The sequence below is a fragment of the Cetorhinus maximus genome, chromosome 2 (genome assembly GCF_964194155.1).
Source record: "Cetorhinus maximus chromosome 2, sCetMax3.hap1.1, whole genome shotgun sequence".
Classification (NCBI taxonomy): Eukaryota; Metazoa; Chordata; class Chondrichthyes; order Lamniformes; family Cetorhinidae; genus Cetorhinus; species Cetorhinus maximus.
In genome coordinates, this window is record NC_135880.1 from 63,587,103 (window position 1) to 63,605,545 (window position 18,443).

The 18,443-nt window shown below is 41.3% G+C and overlaps 1 protein-coding gene across 3 annotated transcripts in view; it reads left to right on the forward strand.

Moving 5' to 3' along the window:
• The window catches only part of rhobtb3 (Rho related BTB domain containing 3), a 130,947-nt gene that overhangs the window by 58,148 nt on the left and 54,356 nt on the right, over positions 1–18,443 (forward strand). For all 3 annotated transcript variants that reach the window (XM_078565482.1, XM_078565499.1, XM_078565491.1), the window contains exon 4: positions 2,663–2,820. In XM_078565482.1, coding sequence (XP_078421608.1) covers positions 2,663–2,820 — 158 coding nt within the window. The remainder of the gene's footprint in view (positions 1–2,662; positions 2,821–18,443) is intronic.

Sequence of the window (18,443 nt, forward strand, 5' to 3'; positions counted from 1 at the left end):
GTGGGTAAAGGGACACTAAGTTAGCATAGGGGGTATGGAGGCCATGGGGAATGTGTGGGGGTGTGAGGGCTGGAGGAAGATTTTTTTGTTTTATTATTAGTTTTCATTTATCTAAACATAGTTCCGGGGCACAGAGGCAGCCCACCCCAACTTCTGTTTCAGCCCACCCCTTCCCCCACCCAGCGAAAATTCCACCAAGCCAGGAAATCTCCTGACCGGGGACATAAATCTGGGCCTGATTGTTTTTTTCAGTATGAGATGTGTTTGAGTGTGAGCTCAATTAGATTGTTAGAAGTTTACCTTTTTTCATGTCCATTTTAAAGACAGGTTCCTGAAGTCTGCCTATTATGGATACTGGGTGAGTGGCTGTGGAGGATTTATGGTGGCATGGAGGAAATGAGAGGATATGGAGGAAATGTTAGGGCACTTGGAAGGTCATGGGGGTACGAGTGGGCATGGGGGCAGGTGGGATGGGTGATAGTGAGGAAGAGGAGGGTGAGGTGCAAACTACGCCCGTTTTGAAGAATGTTTTTTTTCCTCAAGTTTTTACTCAAACTCATTTGCATAACACTGCAAACAAAATCTGCTATGAACCAGCATTAGCAGACAGCATTTTAAACTGTCATTTGAAGAAATTGCTTTCAAACTATTCCTTGATATATTGAAGACTGGTAATTAGGTGCTGATTGATTAATTCAGCTGAAAATGGATTTAAATCATAAGAGTCAATGTACTACAAATGAATAACATGATTTTAAATGACTGAAAATTACTTTAAAAATGTGCAGAACTACTTCCTGGTTATATTGGGGTACAGTAGTCAGCCTCTTTGTAAATGAAATAAACAGATATTCAAAAGCTTTTAGAGGGCTCTTGTTGGTGTCCTTGCGCCCAAAAGCTCCAACAACATTTTTGGAACCTCCTGAAAGGCCTGGAAAGGAGCACAATGAGCGTTAAGTCACAATGGTGATTAATTCACCCTGAGGACATGGCCAGTTTTGTGCATAGGGCTTGCTAGTTCAATGTTTTTTAAACTAGCGCAAAAGGTTGCAGAAAGTTGAGTTGTGCTGAATGACATTTGCATTTAAAATTACGCAATCTTTTATGTAGATGTGCCAATTTCAGGCTGTTAAGCCGAAGAAAACAATCCAACCAAACAGAACATAAAAACATAAGAAATAGAAGCAGGAGTAGACCACATGACCCCTCAAGCCTGCTCTGCATTTCAATAAGGTCATGGCTAATCTTATCTCGGCCTCAACTCCACTTTCCTGCCTGTTCCCCATAACTCATGACTCCCCTACAGTTCAAAAATCTGCCAGAAGCTCCAGGTCACTGTAATCATCCAGCTCTGATTAATTAAGTGCTACAGCCTTGATGCATCCTTGCACCATGGAAAGGCCATGTGTCAGTAACAGAATCTGTAAAAACAAAAGCCTCATGGGTATATAACTTCCTCTCAGACCCTGTCTGATTGGCATCTTTTGACCAGCAATAGAGATTGAAATTTGGTCCTTAGGTGGGAACCTTAAAATAAAATAGATGTTCAACATTTTATTCTTCAGTCTTCCACAAGACACCTACAGATGCTCCAAACAGTGAGAGTTCGCGGGGCCACTGGACCATCTTTATTTGGACTATAGCACTTGGCAAGTACAGAGAGCAGAGACTCTGGAGAGCTGAGTCTTCATCTTTCTCCTGTCTCTTGCATCGGGGGAACTGAGCATCCTGTGGAGTGCTAAGGCTATGAAAAGCAGCCCTCCTATACTGAATAAAGTTATGTATAAAAGTTAGTTGCTTTCCTGGAAACTCGTAAAGTTGTGTTGAAGTTCAAGTAATTTGTCTTGTTCCATGGCATCCAAGGGGGATATCAGCAATTGAATGCAATATTAGAAAATTCAGTTTTTCTTGGCATTAAATGGTCTTAAATAAAATTCATTTTAAAATAGGATCTTTACCATGACAACCTTCAAGTCAGTGCTCAGACTTTAAATTCTGAGCGTATACTATGATTGCATTTTCTGTATCCTTTCACCAAAATTTTCATAGGCCAAAGCCTTGGACCTTGTCTCACTGCAAAGTCCACTAACAGCCATATCCTTCTGTCTGATGTAAATTGATTTCACTGCCTAAGAAAGGTTAAATTCAATATATTTATGTTGAATTTGCCTTCATTACTGTGCCTAGCATACATGCATGGCTCAGATTCTCAATTGTGTACCAATTGCTAGGAAAGATCCCATATCTTTGTTCAAAGAAGAGCAGGGATTCCTGAGTGGCCTGGCTAACATTTGTTCCTCAACCAATATCAGCAAAAGCAAACTAATTAGACATTCACCTCATTGCTGTTTGCTGGATATCGCTGTGTGAAAAACTGATGATGTTTAAATAATTCATAGTAATATGAAGTGCTTTGACACACTTAAATGCTATGAAGTCTTTCTTTCAATTTTCACTATCTGCTAGAGGTGAGGGGCGATCCTCTTGGGTGAAATAATAAAGGTTTTACTATTTTCAAATATCCAAATTCCATAAAATCGAGTCAATCTGCCCTTACTCTTGACTTTGCAAATAATATGTACAATTAAATTGTGTGCTTTATGTAAAGTATTTTCAGATATATTTTGACTTGAAATTCATGAAATTTCATCATTTTCAACAGAGGAAGGGCCACCTTGCTCCTGCCCACTGTGTACATCAGATAAAGGAAGCTGTGTCCCTTTCTATGAGGGAATTGAACTGTCAAAAGAAATTGGAGCAGCTTACTTGGAACTTCACAGTCTCAATGACTTCTATGTGGGGAAATACTTTGGAGGAGTGGTGAGCAAAATTCCAATCTTTTCATTGGTAGTTTTTTAATAACATGAAATATTAAGATATTATCTATTTTCTTCATATTCCACTGCTCGGAAAAATGATTACAGAAAGTATCATTTGGAATATTGTTAATGTGTTCTCTAATGTGTTTAGCTCTATTGGATTTGCTACTGAAAAAGACAGTGGAGCTGAAAATCTGTTGGAATTGCTTGCCTAGAACCTCCCTGACAAAGTACATGTCATGGGAGGGGTGAGGGTCCTTTATTTGATACAACCATCCTAAACTGAGTGCATCCAAGGCACCTGTTCAGTAAGGTATTTTGCCATCCTTTGTAAGTGACCAGTTTTAGAAATATGAAAAAAATTCAACTTGCCTGAAATCTTTGGTGTCAAGGCCACAATCCTCTGCTTATGCCACCGCTTAGAGGCCCTATAAGATTCACCTCAGCAAGCGCACCGTTGCTGATGATTCACCATTTCACTGAGGTGGGAGAGACTTGAACTTCCAATGTATCCTATTGACTTAATTTCTGACTTCCCCTGACACACTTCCATATGGAAATCTTTGTCACCTGTAAAACTTATTGGCTGTGTTGAAAGTTATGGCTGTAGTTAAGTGCAAGTTTTTTAGACTTTACAAATAAAACAGTGACCCTGCAGTGTTGACCTTGAACATTAGAGATAAAAAGAGAAATTGTAAATGTTAGAGGTCTGAGATTAAAAGATGGAGTTTTGAAAATATTCAGCAGGCCTTTCAGCAACTGATCTGAGAAAAAATAGGTTAATGTTTGAGGGAATGAAACTTTAACAAAGGGTTGTACCTAAAATATTAACTTGCCTTTTCTCTTACAAGATGCTGAAGAGCAGCTACTTGTAATTTAACATTTTAAAAATATATTTAGAGGATCAGTCAAGCAAAAAGCTGACAAATTAACTTTTGCAACCCGTTAGACATTTGAAACTAGTTTTATTTACCAGCCAATTCATATTAATTTGACACTTCAATATCTTAATGTGTAGGTCAGTGTACTAGTGCTCCAACATGCTATGGAGATTTAAGAGGCACCACCGTGCCTAGAATGCCTAGCCATTGTGAAGTGAAGCAAAACAGAAGCCATGCACTTCCCCACAGATTGAGAAAAAAAGCAGTCACCTTTGATTCTTGCATATATTCTAACAATTACCTATTGACTGGCAGAGACAAAGCAGGCACTTGCTTACATACTTGGTTGAGATGGAGTGCGATGTGAGGAGACCAAGCAGAATTAAAAGAAAGGAAGGGGGGGAAGGTCTCAAAAGCATTTAGTGAAATTTAATGTGGCTTCAATCCTTTTGAACTAAATTGGATTTAATCAGAAAATATTGATGTGTATGTAAACGCAGAGTTACTTCATAATGTAATCAAATTAATAATAGATTGGGACAATCTGGAGGATTGGTGAGCACAAAATGTAACATTTTCATTGGGTCATTTGTTTCCCATGGACAACTATATCTGCTCAAGCTCCTTTGAAAAAGTAAGTAAGAAGTAATAACACTAATTATTTAACTCTAGCATTTCAAATATTTCACTAAGCTTCATTTAACTTGATTTCCTGTTTTCAGAAATGCTTTTTTTCTTTATTTTTTCATTGGACGTGGGTGTTGTTAACGAGGTCAGCATTTGTTGCCTATCTCTAATTGCTCTTGAACTGAGTGACTGGATAGGCCATTTCAGAGGGCAGTTAACAGTCAATCACATCGCTGTGGATCTGGAGTTACATGTAGGTCAGATTGGGTAAGGATGGCAGATTTCCTTCCCTAAAGGACATTATTGAACCAGATGGGTTTTGTAGCATGTGTTTTCTATGTGCATTAAATTATTGCACCAGCAGTTTAAAAGCAATTTGTGATATTTCCACTAAACTTAAGTTCCGATCCCCCTTTTTTTCCAATAATTTATATAGATTTTTCTTTTCCCACCTATTTCCATTATTTTTAAATGTATTTCCATCCATTGTTTTATCTCTACCTTTTAGCTTATTTCGATCCCTTCCCCCCACCCCACCCTCACTAGGGCTATCTGTACCTTGCTTGTCCTGCTTTCTACCCTTAATGTCACCTATTAGCACATTTCTTAGCTAATATCACCACCGTCCTTTTGTCTATGACATCTTTTGGCAATCTCCACCTATCACTGGCCCTCTATCCAGTTCTACTTGTTCCACCCCACCTTAAACCAGCTTATATTTCACCTCTCTTCTATTTTTCCTTAGTTCTGTTGAAGAGTCATACGGACTCGAAACGTTAACTGTGTTCCTCTCTGCAGATGCTGTCAGACCTGCTGAGTTTTTCCAGGTATTTTTATTTTTGTTTTTGTTTTGGATTTCCAGCATCCGCAGTTTTTTGCTTTTAAACTTAAGTGACTCCCTGGCTGCAGTTTTCCACTTTGCCAGCAGAAATGCAGCAGGGCGGGGAAGGGTCCCCTTGGGGTGGCAGGTAACTAATTTCAAAGATGGTAAACTGGAGGTCTTCCTGTAGATGGTGAAGCAGAAGCAGGACAGTCTGTTTGAGAAAGTGGGGAAAGTGGCTGGGGCTCACTGTAGGACATAGCACTGATGGCAAGAGCCAATTCTAGGAGTCCCTCTCTACCCCTCGAACCACTGTGCAATTGTTAACAAGTTTATAATGACTTTTAATGGCTTCTTTACTTCAAGCACTGCATCATTTATTTCTCACAGCATCATTAATCCTCTTGCTGCCAGAAACAATTCCTGGGGGAAGGAGCAGTTGTGAGGAGATTAATAAGGAGGGAAAAATTTACGTACGAGAGAAAGCTAGCTAGAAATATAAAGACAGATAGCAAGAGTTTCTACTGATAATTAAATAAAAGATTTAATAAAGCAAGAGTTGGCCCTATAGAAAGTGAGTCTGGTGAATTAATAATGGAAAATAAGGAGATGACAAATGAACTGAACAAGTATTTTGTATGGATCTTCACTATAGAAGGCACAAGTAACATCCCAGAAAAAGCTGTAAATCTGGAAATGGAAGGGAAGGAGGAGCTCAAGAAAGTTACAGTCACCAGAGAAGTGGTACTGAGCAAATTGTTGGAGCTGGGGGCTGACAAGTCCCCAGGTCCTGATGGACTTCCTCCTAGCATCTTAAAGAAGTGACTAGTGAGATAGTTGATTAGTTGGTTTTAATTTTCCAAAATTCACTAGATTCGGAAAACGTTCTATTAGATTGAAAAATAGTGAATGTAATTCCTTTATTCAAAAAGGGAGGGAGAAGAAATCAGAAAATGACAAGCCAGTTAACTTAAGATCTGCCATAGGGAAAACCTTAGAAGCTATTATTAAAGATGTTATAGCAGAGCGCTTAGATAAATTCAAGGTAATCAGGCAAAATCAACGTGGTTTGAGAGGGAAATCATTTTTAACCAATTTATTGTAGTTCTTTGAAGAAGTGACATGTACTGTGGATAAAGGGGAACTCGTGAATGTACTGTACTTAGATTTCCAGAAGGCATTTGATAAGGTGCCATATCAAAGTTTATTGCGGAAAATAACCGCTCATGGGCAGGATTTTTACCTCATCGGGCAGGCGTGATCGTGGGCCCAGGAGCAGCTGCGAAACTACCCGCTGGCCACGATTGGGCCCCAACCGCGATTTCATGCTGGCTGGCCAATTAACGGCCTGAGAGCCTGGGCGTGCTCAGAGCTTCAGCACTGCCGGGGTGGGGGCGGGAAGAGCACGAGCGATGAAGTGTGTGCATGCATGGGGGTGCGCTCAGTGAAAACTCCCTGAAGATGTTTCGTCTTGTGGAAGAATCTAGAACTCGGGGTCACAGTTTAAAAATAAGGGGCCACCCATTTAAGTCAGATGAGGAGAATTTTTTTCTCTCGGAGAGTCGTAGATCTTTGGAACTCTCTTCCTCAAAAAGATGGTGGAAGCAGAGTCTTTGAATATTTTTAAGGCAGAGGTAGATAGATTCTTGATAAGCAAGGGGGGGTGAAAGGTTCTTGGGATAGGTGGGAATGTGGAGCTGAGGTTACAATCAGATCAGCCATGATCTCATTGAATGACGGAGCAGGCTCAAGGGGCCAAGTAACCTACTCCTGCTCCTAATTCATATGTTCGAGATCATAGGGTCACATACTGAGAATGAGTTGACAGTAGGAGATGGAACGTGAATTCTCTGATGTTTCTGAGTAAAGGGTGAAGAGATGTCAGCACTGGCAGTGGATCCTCATCTCTTGGATCCTGCTTTTAAAGGAAGGATCATTGCAGAGCACTGCACATATGTGCATGCACTAGGGAAAGTCTCTCAGGCCATTCAGTATCAATCTAGCTAACTGATGGAGTCCATACCTAGCACATGCAGCACCATGATATTTGACTTCACAGTGTCACTGGCTTTCCTGGATGTGTGGCAGCTTCTGGTAGGACTGCAACTGATGCCACTACATCAGAGGTGCTGATGAGCTTCAGCTCTCTTAAGTGCAAAGTTGCAATTCTACTAATCTAGTTGGTACCATTCAGTTTGCCTTCTTGCATATTGATTGCCAGGCAGAGGCAGGCCCTAATGTCTACAGTATGGCAGCATGGTCAAGATGCTGCTGTCATTTGCTAATGGGTCAATCATGTTCTCCAGCCAGTTCTCCCAGATACCTGCACATCTTGCAATGTATCAGCAGGATCAGGCTGTCTGAGCATCAACAATGGACATGTAGCCTACTGCTGACCCTACACATGAGGGCATAGACACCAGGGGATCAAAGCCACTATCATCCTAAGATGTTCCTATAGATAGCCAGTGGCTGGTTGTCTTCCATGTTTTAATCTCTCAGGAAATATTTAGAAAGAGCATTAAGTTGGGAATGGGTAGAAGAGCACTTAATAACATCAAAGGGAAACCAGCAGGGTGAATTTTCATTGTTACCACCTGGGAAGAAAGCTAGTGGGGCAATTACAAAAACCGATTGGCTCTGCAATGGAAGAGGGATTCCCTTCGCCAGATTACTACCCATGTGGTAAAAGCTAAAATATCCTCAGTGATGGAGTGTAAAAATTGGCACTGCTAGTAAGAATACAAAAAAAAGTTTGAGAATTTGCAGTTTCTGTATTTGCGTGCAATACTTTTGCTGCAGCTTGGAAGTGACTTGCATTATGTCTTATGAAAGGGAGCTGAGTGGCTGGTTAGAAACACAGAAAATTAAATGTGGCCTGTAGTATATTGCAAGATCTGAGCATTTTGTCATATTGCCTTCTCAGCTGCACTCTGTTGGGGAGGTGTTGATAAAGTTAATTCAGTAATGGCTGCTTGCTGTGAATCCACATAGAATCACAGAATCACACACTGCAGAAGGGGCCCTTTGGCCCATTGAATCTGCACTGACATGTGAGAAACACCTGACCTAGCTACCCAATCCTATTTACCAGCACTTGGCCCAAAGCCTTGAATGTTATGACGTGCCAAGTGCTCATCCAGGTACTTTTTAAAGGATGTGAGGCAACCCGCCTCCACCACCCTCCCAGGCAGTGCATTCCAGACCGTCACCACCCCCTGGGTAAAAAGGTTTTTCCTCACATCCCCCCTAAACCTCCTGCCCCTCACCTTGAACTTATGTCCCCTCGTGACTGACCCTTCAACTAAGGGGAACAGCTGCTCCCTAACCACCCTGTCCATGCCCCTCATAATCTTGTACACCTCGATCAGGTCGCCCCTCAGTCTTCTCTGCTCCAACGAAAACAACCCAAGTCTATCCAACCTCTCTTCATAACTTAAATGAGGTTTAGAATGTCTGGCCGCATTTTACAGCCCCGTCCCCGGCTGTAAAATTCTGCCCCGTGAGTTTTTCTCAGTGCAGTAGACAACATAGTCAATTTTCAGAAATAGGTAGGAGGCAATTTTAGAGGGTTTTTCAATGTACTGATTAGATGCAGTTTACAGGGGAAGGTGCTTTGATTTAGCTGGCTCTGAATATCTCCAGTCACTGATATTTGGGGAAAAATTTTCCCCCTGTAAGGGGTGTGGGGGTGGGGGTGGGGGGGTGGTGGGGAAGTGTGGGAGCGGGCACGCCTCCAATTGCCACCATTTTATGGGCCAATTAAGGCCCACGTAGCGTGACGCTTGCTCGGAAGTGCTGTGCGCTTCCTGTGCGGGGCGAGGGGGCTGGTGCGGGTGGGGGTGGTTCCCTGAGTCGGGAGTGTGCTTTTTTGCACATGCGCGTGCAAGAGCGCAGAAATCTCCCTGAGACACAAGAGGTTTTAAGTTTTAACAGTTCAATAAAATGTTGTAAAAATTTTTATGACATGTCCCCTCATGTGAAACTGTCACATGAGCTGGGATATGTGCATTAATTTTAATAAAAAATTTTCTGAAAATTTTAAATCATTCATGGAACCTTATCCTGCCCGTGGATGAGGTTCCAAGAAAAATGTGAAGGCCGCCTGGGCGCCTTGCTTGCCCACCAACCTTAAGGTTGGATGGGCAGCTTTCTCAATAGGCTTAATTAGTTAATTAATGGCTTTAACAGGCCTTTGACAGTTTGACTGCGTGCCCGCCACCAGGCGTCATTTTATGCCTCGGCGAGCAAGCCCCGCCCCCGCTCACCTAGCCGAAGATTCAGCCCTCTGAATAAATGAACAGAAAAATTATTGCAACATGTCCCCTCACGTGACAGTGTCACATGAGCTGGAACATGTTTGTATATTTAGCAAATTTTATTTAATTATTTTATTAAGCCTTCAGGAAACCTCATCCCGCCCGTGGATGAGGTTTCCTGAAAAACGTGAAGGCCGCTTGGGCTCTTTGCCTGCCCACCAATCTTAAGGTTGGACAAGCAGCGCTGTTAATTAGCTAAATTACTTTCCTAATGGCCTTCATAGGCCTTTGACAGTTCGGCACGTGCGCAGCCTCCTCCGAGGTCATCTCGCACCATTTCATGCGTTGGTGTGTCAGGCCCGCCCCCGCATGCTGACAGCAATATCCTGGCTATGATTACAGAAAATGTCTTCATTTAAATGTCTGCACTGGAAAATAAGCATGCACTTCTGCTGGAAAATCAATTGCACATAAAAATGGATAGAGACCCAGGCCAGGGCCCACTCACCACAGTTTGCCACTAAATCGGCAGATCAAAGATGGAAAATGCTGTACCCATTTCAAACTCACAATTCATTTTCCAAATGCTACTGAATTCATAAATATGTCTGGACTTGTGTGCACAAAACAAACCATCTTGGGATTTGAGACAGTTTTTGCAGGAAACATGGAAATAACTTCCCCCTCCCAACCATTTATTTTTAGAATTTTCATTCAGTCTGCAAGTCCACTCCCTGGAAGCCCCATAAAATTAAATCTGATGGTGTGAATTTATATACGACTTGGAAAGAAAAATCTTTTAGGAAGAGAATGCATGTCTGGAAAACGAATGGCTTATAATCCTACCTACCTACCAGTACTAGGAATTCATAATTGCAGTGAATTAAATGCAGACTCTAAAAATGTAATAAAACAAATCTTTCTACGTGTAAATTATCCACAGCTGCTAAAATCAGCAGAAAAATATAAAGATGTTAAATATTTTCTTTTGATACTGTTAATGTGGTCTGTATCTATAGAACAAATAGAATAAGCAAACTACCCTGCTGTGTCTGTCATCAGAATATAAATAATCCAACTTGGAATTTTTCTACTTTAAATCGCATCCCTTAATTTGATTACTGTAATTTTAAATCTGATAGTTCCTTTTGGGAGCAGTTATTATTAAAATTATATTATTATTACTACTACTACTACATCATTGCAATTCAAATACCATACATAAGCATAATAACTGAAAATGTATGAAATAATCTCCAATTCACTTCTAATCAAAGAAATAGAATGAAAGAAGATGAGCCATCCATATTAAAAAGTGACAAGGGCAGAGAAGATCAAGAGATACAGGAAAATCTGAGCCAGATTGCCTCTACCCACCACTCATCCACCAAATATATCTGCAGACCACTGTCACAGATACTTGCAAATGTCCACAGGGAGTTGTTTTTTCTGGCTTTGGGTCAGCAGGGTGGCCATTGCAGAGATGTGCCATCTGCTGCATTGAAACATGCAGACGACCTTCAGAATAAAGCTGACCCTGCCAGTAACAATCAAGTTCACATCCTCCCTAAACTTTCCTGCATTCATTTCCTTCCCAGCATTAAGATCAGCTGCATGAAGATCAACTGCAGTATGACCCAGGTTGCTGCCCACAGCTGTGTCAAATGACTTGGCTGATACATTGTACAAAAAGGACAGCATTTTTCTTATCTTCCCTGATGAATAGCAATAGCACCATAACACAGCTGCCTAATCTATTTGCAATGCTGCATTTTGCTCAGTATACATGTGGGCATTCCATAGCCCAATCAGCAATTCATCATACTGCATGTAACTGGGTTATACTGGAAGGAGTTGTTGTGCAAAGCAGCATTAAGAATTCCATGTGAGAGAAGGGCTTAAATAGGATTTTTTTCTTCAGCTTACTCACTAACTGTATTGTCAACCCACGTTGTCATTCAAATTTCAGACATACTATAAAAGGATTCTGCTTTTCTGCTGAGAATGGAAACAAGTGATTTCAAGTAATTGAAAGCTGTTGAAAACTTAGGATCATTACATTTGTTCGCTGTGCTCCTGAACAAGTGATTTGCTACACAATGTAACAAAACATTGACTACTTTCCTGCTTTCTGCATGGTGTGCCAGTCGTGATTTTATTTTTCCTACAAATTCGATAATATTAGTCATTATTGCAGTAAGTGATCTTTCATAGATCTCACCAAGGCGTTCAACACTTAGCAGAGCAGGACTCATGATTTTGGGGAAATTGTCTGTCCAAAGCTCCCCAGTCTCATCTGTTCTTTTCTTGCCAACATACACTGCACAGTACAGTTTGATGGCACAACTTCTGACAATTTCAGAGTGAAGAATGGAGTGAAACAGGGTTGTGTTCTAGTCCTCATTCTGTTTGGCATCTTCTCCTCCATGCTCCTGACCTTTGACTTCCCTGCAGATATGGAAGGAGTCTACTTGTATACCGGGTCAGACAGCAAGCTCTACAATCTATTAAGACTGAAAGCAAAGTCAAAATAAATTGTGTCTTGAACAGGGAATTCCTCTATGCTGATTATGCTGCGCTAGTCACCCACATGGAAACTCAGCTATAGACTCATGATTGCCTGTAACTTGTTCCCCTGACTCTTAAGTGTCAAGAAAACCACCATGGGACAAGGTGTTGCACCTCTGTCCCTATCACATTAAATAACACCCCGCTGGAAATGAGCAAATTCTGCTACTTTGGTCCCACAGTGACAGGCAATCTGTCTCTTGATGAAGAACTTGATACACACACAGAAAGCAGCCTTTGGTGGACTCATGGAACACACAATGAATAACATCAAGTTAACCCTTAGGCCTTATAAACCATCAGCTTGATTCTATGTTCTCAGCACCTTGCTGTATGGCTGTGAAACACGGACGACTTACAGCTATCAAGAAAAGCTCAACAATTTCCATCTTCACTGTCTGTGATGCATTATTTATATATCCTGGCAGGACAAAATCACGAATGTGGCAGTCCTCTCAAAGACAGAGCTTCCAAGTTTGTTAACGCTCATCAAACCGAGGTGGTTTAGTTGGTTTGGGCACGTCCACAGGATGGAAGATGATCGCATATCCCCAAGCACTTTCTGTTTGGTTAGGTAGCTGGTTGTAATAATGGGGTGGTGGTAATGTCACTGAATTAGTAATCCCAAGGTCTAGGGACACAGGTTCAAAACCCACCACAGCAGCTGGTGGAATTTAAATTAAATTAATAAAATCTTGAATATAAAGCTTGTCTCAGTAATTGTGACATGTAACTCCAGATCCATAGCAATGTGGTAGACTCTTAACTGCCCTTTGAAATGGCCTAGTAGGTCAGTCAGTTCAAGGGCAATTAGGGATGGGCAACAAATGCTTGTCACTGGTGCCCCATCCCATGAATGAATTTTTTTAAAAAGCTGGAGCTAGACAACCAGTAGGATGCCCAAAGCTTCACTTGAAGGATGCTTGCAAGCAGGTATGAAGGTCCTAAACATCGATATTGCACCTGGGAGTCACTAGCAGATGACAAGAAAATGGCAGTACTTCCTGTGGGTTGGTGTGCACCACCACAATGACCAGTGGCTACAGAAGCTTGGCAACAGACATCAATGCCAAAACAACAACCCAAAATGACACCTGGTAGCTTCATGTGCAGCACTTGTGCCAGAAACTGCCTCTCAAGGATTGGCCTCTTCAGCCATTAGTAAAAGTGTGCCATATGAAAACCTCTGAAATGGATTGTGTGCTACGTGTCCATCAGCTTGTGTAGATGGAAGGATGCTGACGTAGTTGCTGCAGTTAAGTAAGAAAAAGCATTTTACACGTCACTGCTGCAATCCTTTAACTTACTGCAGCAGAAATCTTGGGTGCAAGCACCCAAGGTAACTTACTACAGAGGTTGGAGCACACCACACATGCCACAGGGGGAGTTCCTGGATGAAGTGCTGTGACAATCAGTTATGTTAATATGATTTTCAGTACTATACCCAAGGCATTGGGTTGGGACTTCTGCTATTTTTAATGAATTGGACAAATATATCAAGAAAATTTGAGTTAATGGATTATATCCAAATAATAAGGAATATTTACATTAAATGGTTATTTAATGGTGTTCTGTGTCTGAATTCCAGGCTGCAGGTTTGGGACTACCCATGACCAGCTGCTTGTCCATTTTAATTAAGTTCAGATCTAGCTGAGGGGAGGTGGTGGTGTAGTGGTATTGTCACTGGACTAGTATTCCAGAGACCCAGGTAATGCTCTGGGGACCTAGGTTCAAATCCCACCATGTTGAAATTTTGAGTTTAATAAAAATCTGGACTTAAAGTCTAATGATGACCATGAAACCATTGCTGATTTTGTAAAAACCCATCTGGTTCACTAATGCCCTTTAGGGAAGGAAATCTGCCATCCTTACCTGACCTGCTCTACATGTGACTCCAGACCCACAGCAATGTGGTTGACTCTTAAATGCCCTCTAAACAAGGGCAATTAGAGATCCCACATCCCATGAATGAATAAAAAAATAGAGTAGATCCTGGAGTCAGACTTACTGAAAAAAGTAAGTTTATATGAGCATTTTATGTAGGGTTCTTGGTAAATATTGCTACATTTTGTACCTTGCATTACTTCATTTTTTTGGGAACTAAGTCATTTTTCCAATTTGCTGCCTGTGCTTTCCTGTAATATTCTTGATGGTAACTAAACAGCTTCATACAAGCATACGAACATTCCTTTTAACGTATCTCACTATATTGGATACCTCAGATGAGGAAAACAAACACATGAAAGGCCAGAAAAGGCAGATACAACACCAAAGAAAGAAAACAAAGACATGCATTTACATATCTTGGGATTTGGTCTCTAAACTAAACCCCAGAGTAAGAAAATTCTTGTCTGGAAATAACCTTATTGGCAAAAAGCACAATCACTTTTAGAATGCAAACTATCAAGGTTTATCGAGATAGCAAAGACTGATACTTAACATTCCTCTAGTCGAGGCATGGCACAATTCACGGGCTTTCTCACGGATCCTGGAACTTCTGGGGTTTTTTCTTCTTGATTCCTTGATCAGCCTCTTGACTCACAACATTCTTCCAGATTTTAACTTGATTAATTTAACTCTAACATACATGCAAAACCCCTTTTGCAGTTTTAAGACTTCAACTCTAATTTCCCAGTCTACCTTAACTGCTGTAGCTGCACGTTTCACAGGTACTTGCGGAATGCTTTTCTCTCTCTCTGTCTACTTCACAGCTGCAGCTGAGTGCTCTCTTTCTCTCTCTCAAACTGAAAGCAGCTTCTTGACAAAGACCTTTCACTTCTTTGTAAGGCAGTTACTTTATCCCTAATACTGGATTCTTATACTGGCCTGGATTCTTACAGTAATCCCCAACCCATTGACAATTACATTAGTCACTTTTGGATCCTTACAGCAATCCCCAGTATTCAAAAATTTAGTCACTTCTGAATTCTTACGGCAATTCCCAACCTATGACAACTATCCATCGACTGGCAATATCCTCCATAGAGACCCCTACTACTAACTCCTAACTTTCCTGGCAAGCATCCTAAGATGACTATCATCCCTGACAAGTGCAAAAACCCCTGGCATGTGTCCTATTTTTATACCCTCTTTGCAGGTAGCTTTTGCAACATTCAGCTCAAATTGTGCACATGTGTCAACACGACTAATAACTTCTATCCAAATACTTTTAATTCTTGACCAATGGGAAGAGTGCTTCTGGCTTCCCTACAACAACCCAACCTTAGCTTGTACGCTATATTTAAAATTTTTGACCAATGGAAAGAGTCCTTCTGACTTTCCTACAACAACTAACCTTAACTTGTACCATTTACTTACAAATCTAACCCTCAGGGCAGCCTTCTAGTTAATCAGCATCTCAATTTTGGCTTCTGTTTACTGCTAATGCTAGACTTATTAGAGCCCAAATGTGAAAATGTGCCCCACCTATAACTCCACACATTCTTAAAACTCCATTACAGAATTTTGACACTTAAAGAGATGCCAACTTAAAGACTTCTTACCAACATTCCAAAAATATATGCAAATTAATGCTTTTCATCACTAAGCTTATGTACAATACATTTGATAACTTAAGCCTTATCAATTACACAAATGTGTCAATGAGGTGAAGTCTAACACATAGTGCCTTTCATAATCTCAGGATGCCCCAAAGTGCTTTGCAGCCAATAGAATACTTCCTGATGTCTGGCCACTGTTGTAACATGGGAAATGTGGCAGCCAGTTTGTACACAGCAATGTTCCACAAACTGTAATGTGATAATCTGTTTTAGTGGTGTTGGATGAGGGATAAATATTCATCAGGTCACTGTCAAGAACTGCTCTTCTCTTATTCAAAAATAGTTCCTCAGCACCCCTCTTAAGTGTCAGCCTATGTTTTGTGTTCAAACCCCTGGAGTGCATCTTGAACCCACAATCTTTTGGCTGAGGTGAGAGAGCTATTGCTAAGCCACAGTTGATACCTAAGCATTCACCTGAAGTGTTCTGTCATATATGTCACAACTCTGAGACCACATTTATAGACCCTTGCACATGTGCTTGGACATGATATAGGGGGCCAGATTGTGGTGCTGTTGTACCATCTGCTTCAGGGTAACCTACAAAGAGCAGCTAGAGTAAAACAGCTTTTCCTGCAGAAACAAATGTTACTACAGCATGAAATTATTATGCTGTTAACCTTTTCAAGCTACCTTAAAGACAATACAAACAGGTGACATCTATTTCCTTATAAAAAGCAGCAATGCTTGAAACGGTATTCAAAGGGGATGCAAGAGCCCCAACTTAGATTTATGCCTGCTTTGACATGCCACAAAATAAATGTATCATCAGGGATGAGGAGTATGCTAATTTTCCTCTTTTACAAGCAGATATCTCCCTCATTTGTACTTGAGTATTTTTTTACTCGTTCATGGGATGTGAGCATTGCTGGCTAGGCCAGTATTTATTGCCCATCCCTAATTGCCCTTGAGAGGGTATAAAAATAGAACACATGCCAGGGGTCTTTGCACTTGTCAGGGATAATAGTCATCTTAAGTGCTGAGCTGTCTTCTTGAACCCCTGCAGTCCATGTGGTGTAGGTACACCCACACTGCTGTTAGGGAGAGGGTTCCAGAATTTTGACTTAGCGACAGTGGAGGAACGGTGAAATATTTCCAAGTCAGGATGGTGAGTGGCTTGGAGGGGAACTTCCAGATGGTGGTGTTCCCATGTGTCTGCTCCCCTTGCCCTTCTAGATGGCAGTTGTCGTGGGTTTAGAAGGTGCTGCCTAAGGAGCCTTGGTTAGTTCTGCAGTGCATCTTGTAGATGGTACACACTGCTGCCACTGTGCATTGGTGGTGGAGGGAGTGAATGTTTGTGGATGTGGTGCCAATCAAGTGGGCTGCTTTGTCTTGGATGGTGTCAAGCTTCTTGAGTGTTGCTGCAGCTGCACTCATCCAGGCAAACGGAGAGTATTTCATCGCACATACGAACTAGGAGCAGGAGCAGGAGTAGGCCACTTGGCCCTTCAGGCCTGCCCTGCCATTCAATAAGATCATGGCTGATCTAATTGTAACCTCCTGCGTACCCCTGATAACCTCTCAGCCCCTTGTTAATCAAGAATCTATCTAGCTCTGCCATAAAAACATTCAAAGACCCTGCTTTCACTGCCTTTTGAGGAAGAGAGCCCCAAAGACACACAACCCTCAGAGAAGAAAATTCTCCTCATCTCTGTCATAAATGATTGACCCCTTATTTTTAAACCGTGACCCCTAGTTCTAGATTCTCCCACAAGAGGAAACATCTTTTCCACATCCACGCTGTCAACACCCCTCAGGATCTTAAAGGTTTCGATCAAGTCACCTCTTACTCTTCTAAACTCCAGTGGATATAAACCTAACTTGTCCAACCTTTCCTCATAAGACAACCCGCCTATTCCTGGTGTTAGCCTAATAAACCTTCTCTGAACTGGTTCTAATGCATTTACATCTTTCCATAAATAAGGAGACCAATATTGTACATAGTTCTCCAGATGTGGTCTGTATAACTGAAGCATAACCTCCTTACTTTTGTATTCAATTCCCCTCAGAATAAACAATAACATTCTATTTGCTTTCCTAATTACTTGCTGTACTTGCACACTAGCCTTTTGTGATTCATGCACTAGGACATCCAGATCCCTCTGAATCTCAATCTCTCACCATTTAGATAATATGCTTCTTTTTTATTCTTTCTGCCAAAATGAGCAATTTCACATTTGTCCACATTATACTCCATTTGCCAGATCATTGCCTGCTCACTTAACCTATCCATGTCACTTTGTAGCCTCCTTACGTCCTCGTCACAACTTACTTTCCTACCTATGTTTGTGTCATCAACAAATTTAGTCACCATTCCTTTAGTCCCTACATCCAAATCATTTATATAAATTGTAAGAGTTGAGGTCCCAGCACTCATCCCTGTGGCACACCACTTGTTACATCCCGCAAATCAGAAAAAGACCCATTTATGGCTACCCTCTGTTTCCTGTTATCTAGCCACTCTTCTATTCATGCCAATATGTTACCCTCTACACCTTGGGCTTTTATTTTCCACAATAAAGTTTGATGTGGCACCTAATAAAATGCGTGACGTGTGCCTTGTAGATGGTGGAGAGACTTTGGGGAGTCAGGAAATGAGTTATTTGCTGCAGGATTCTGAGCCTCTGACCTGCTGTTGTAGCCACAGTATTTATATGGCTAGTCCAGTTCAGTTTCTGGTCAATGGTAACCCCCATGATGTTGATAGTGAAGGATTCAGTGATGGTAATGCTATTGAATGTCAAGGGCTGATGGTTAGATCTCTTGTTGGAAATGGTCATTGCCTGGCACTTGTGTGGCACAAATGTTTCTTGCCACTTGCCAGCCTAAGCCTGGATATTGCCCAGGTCTTGCTGTATTTGGACATGGACTGCTTCAGCATCTGAGGAGTCATGAATGGTGCTGAACATTAT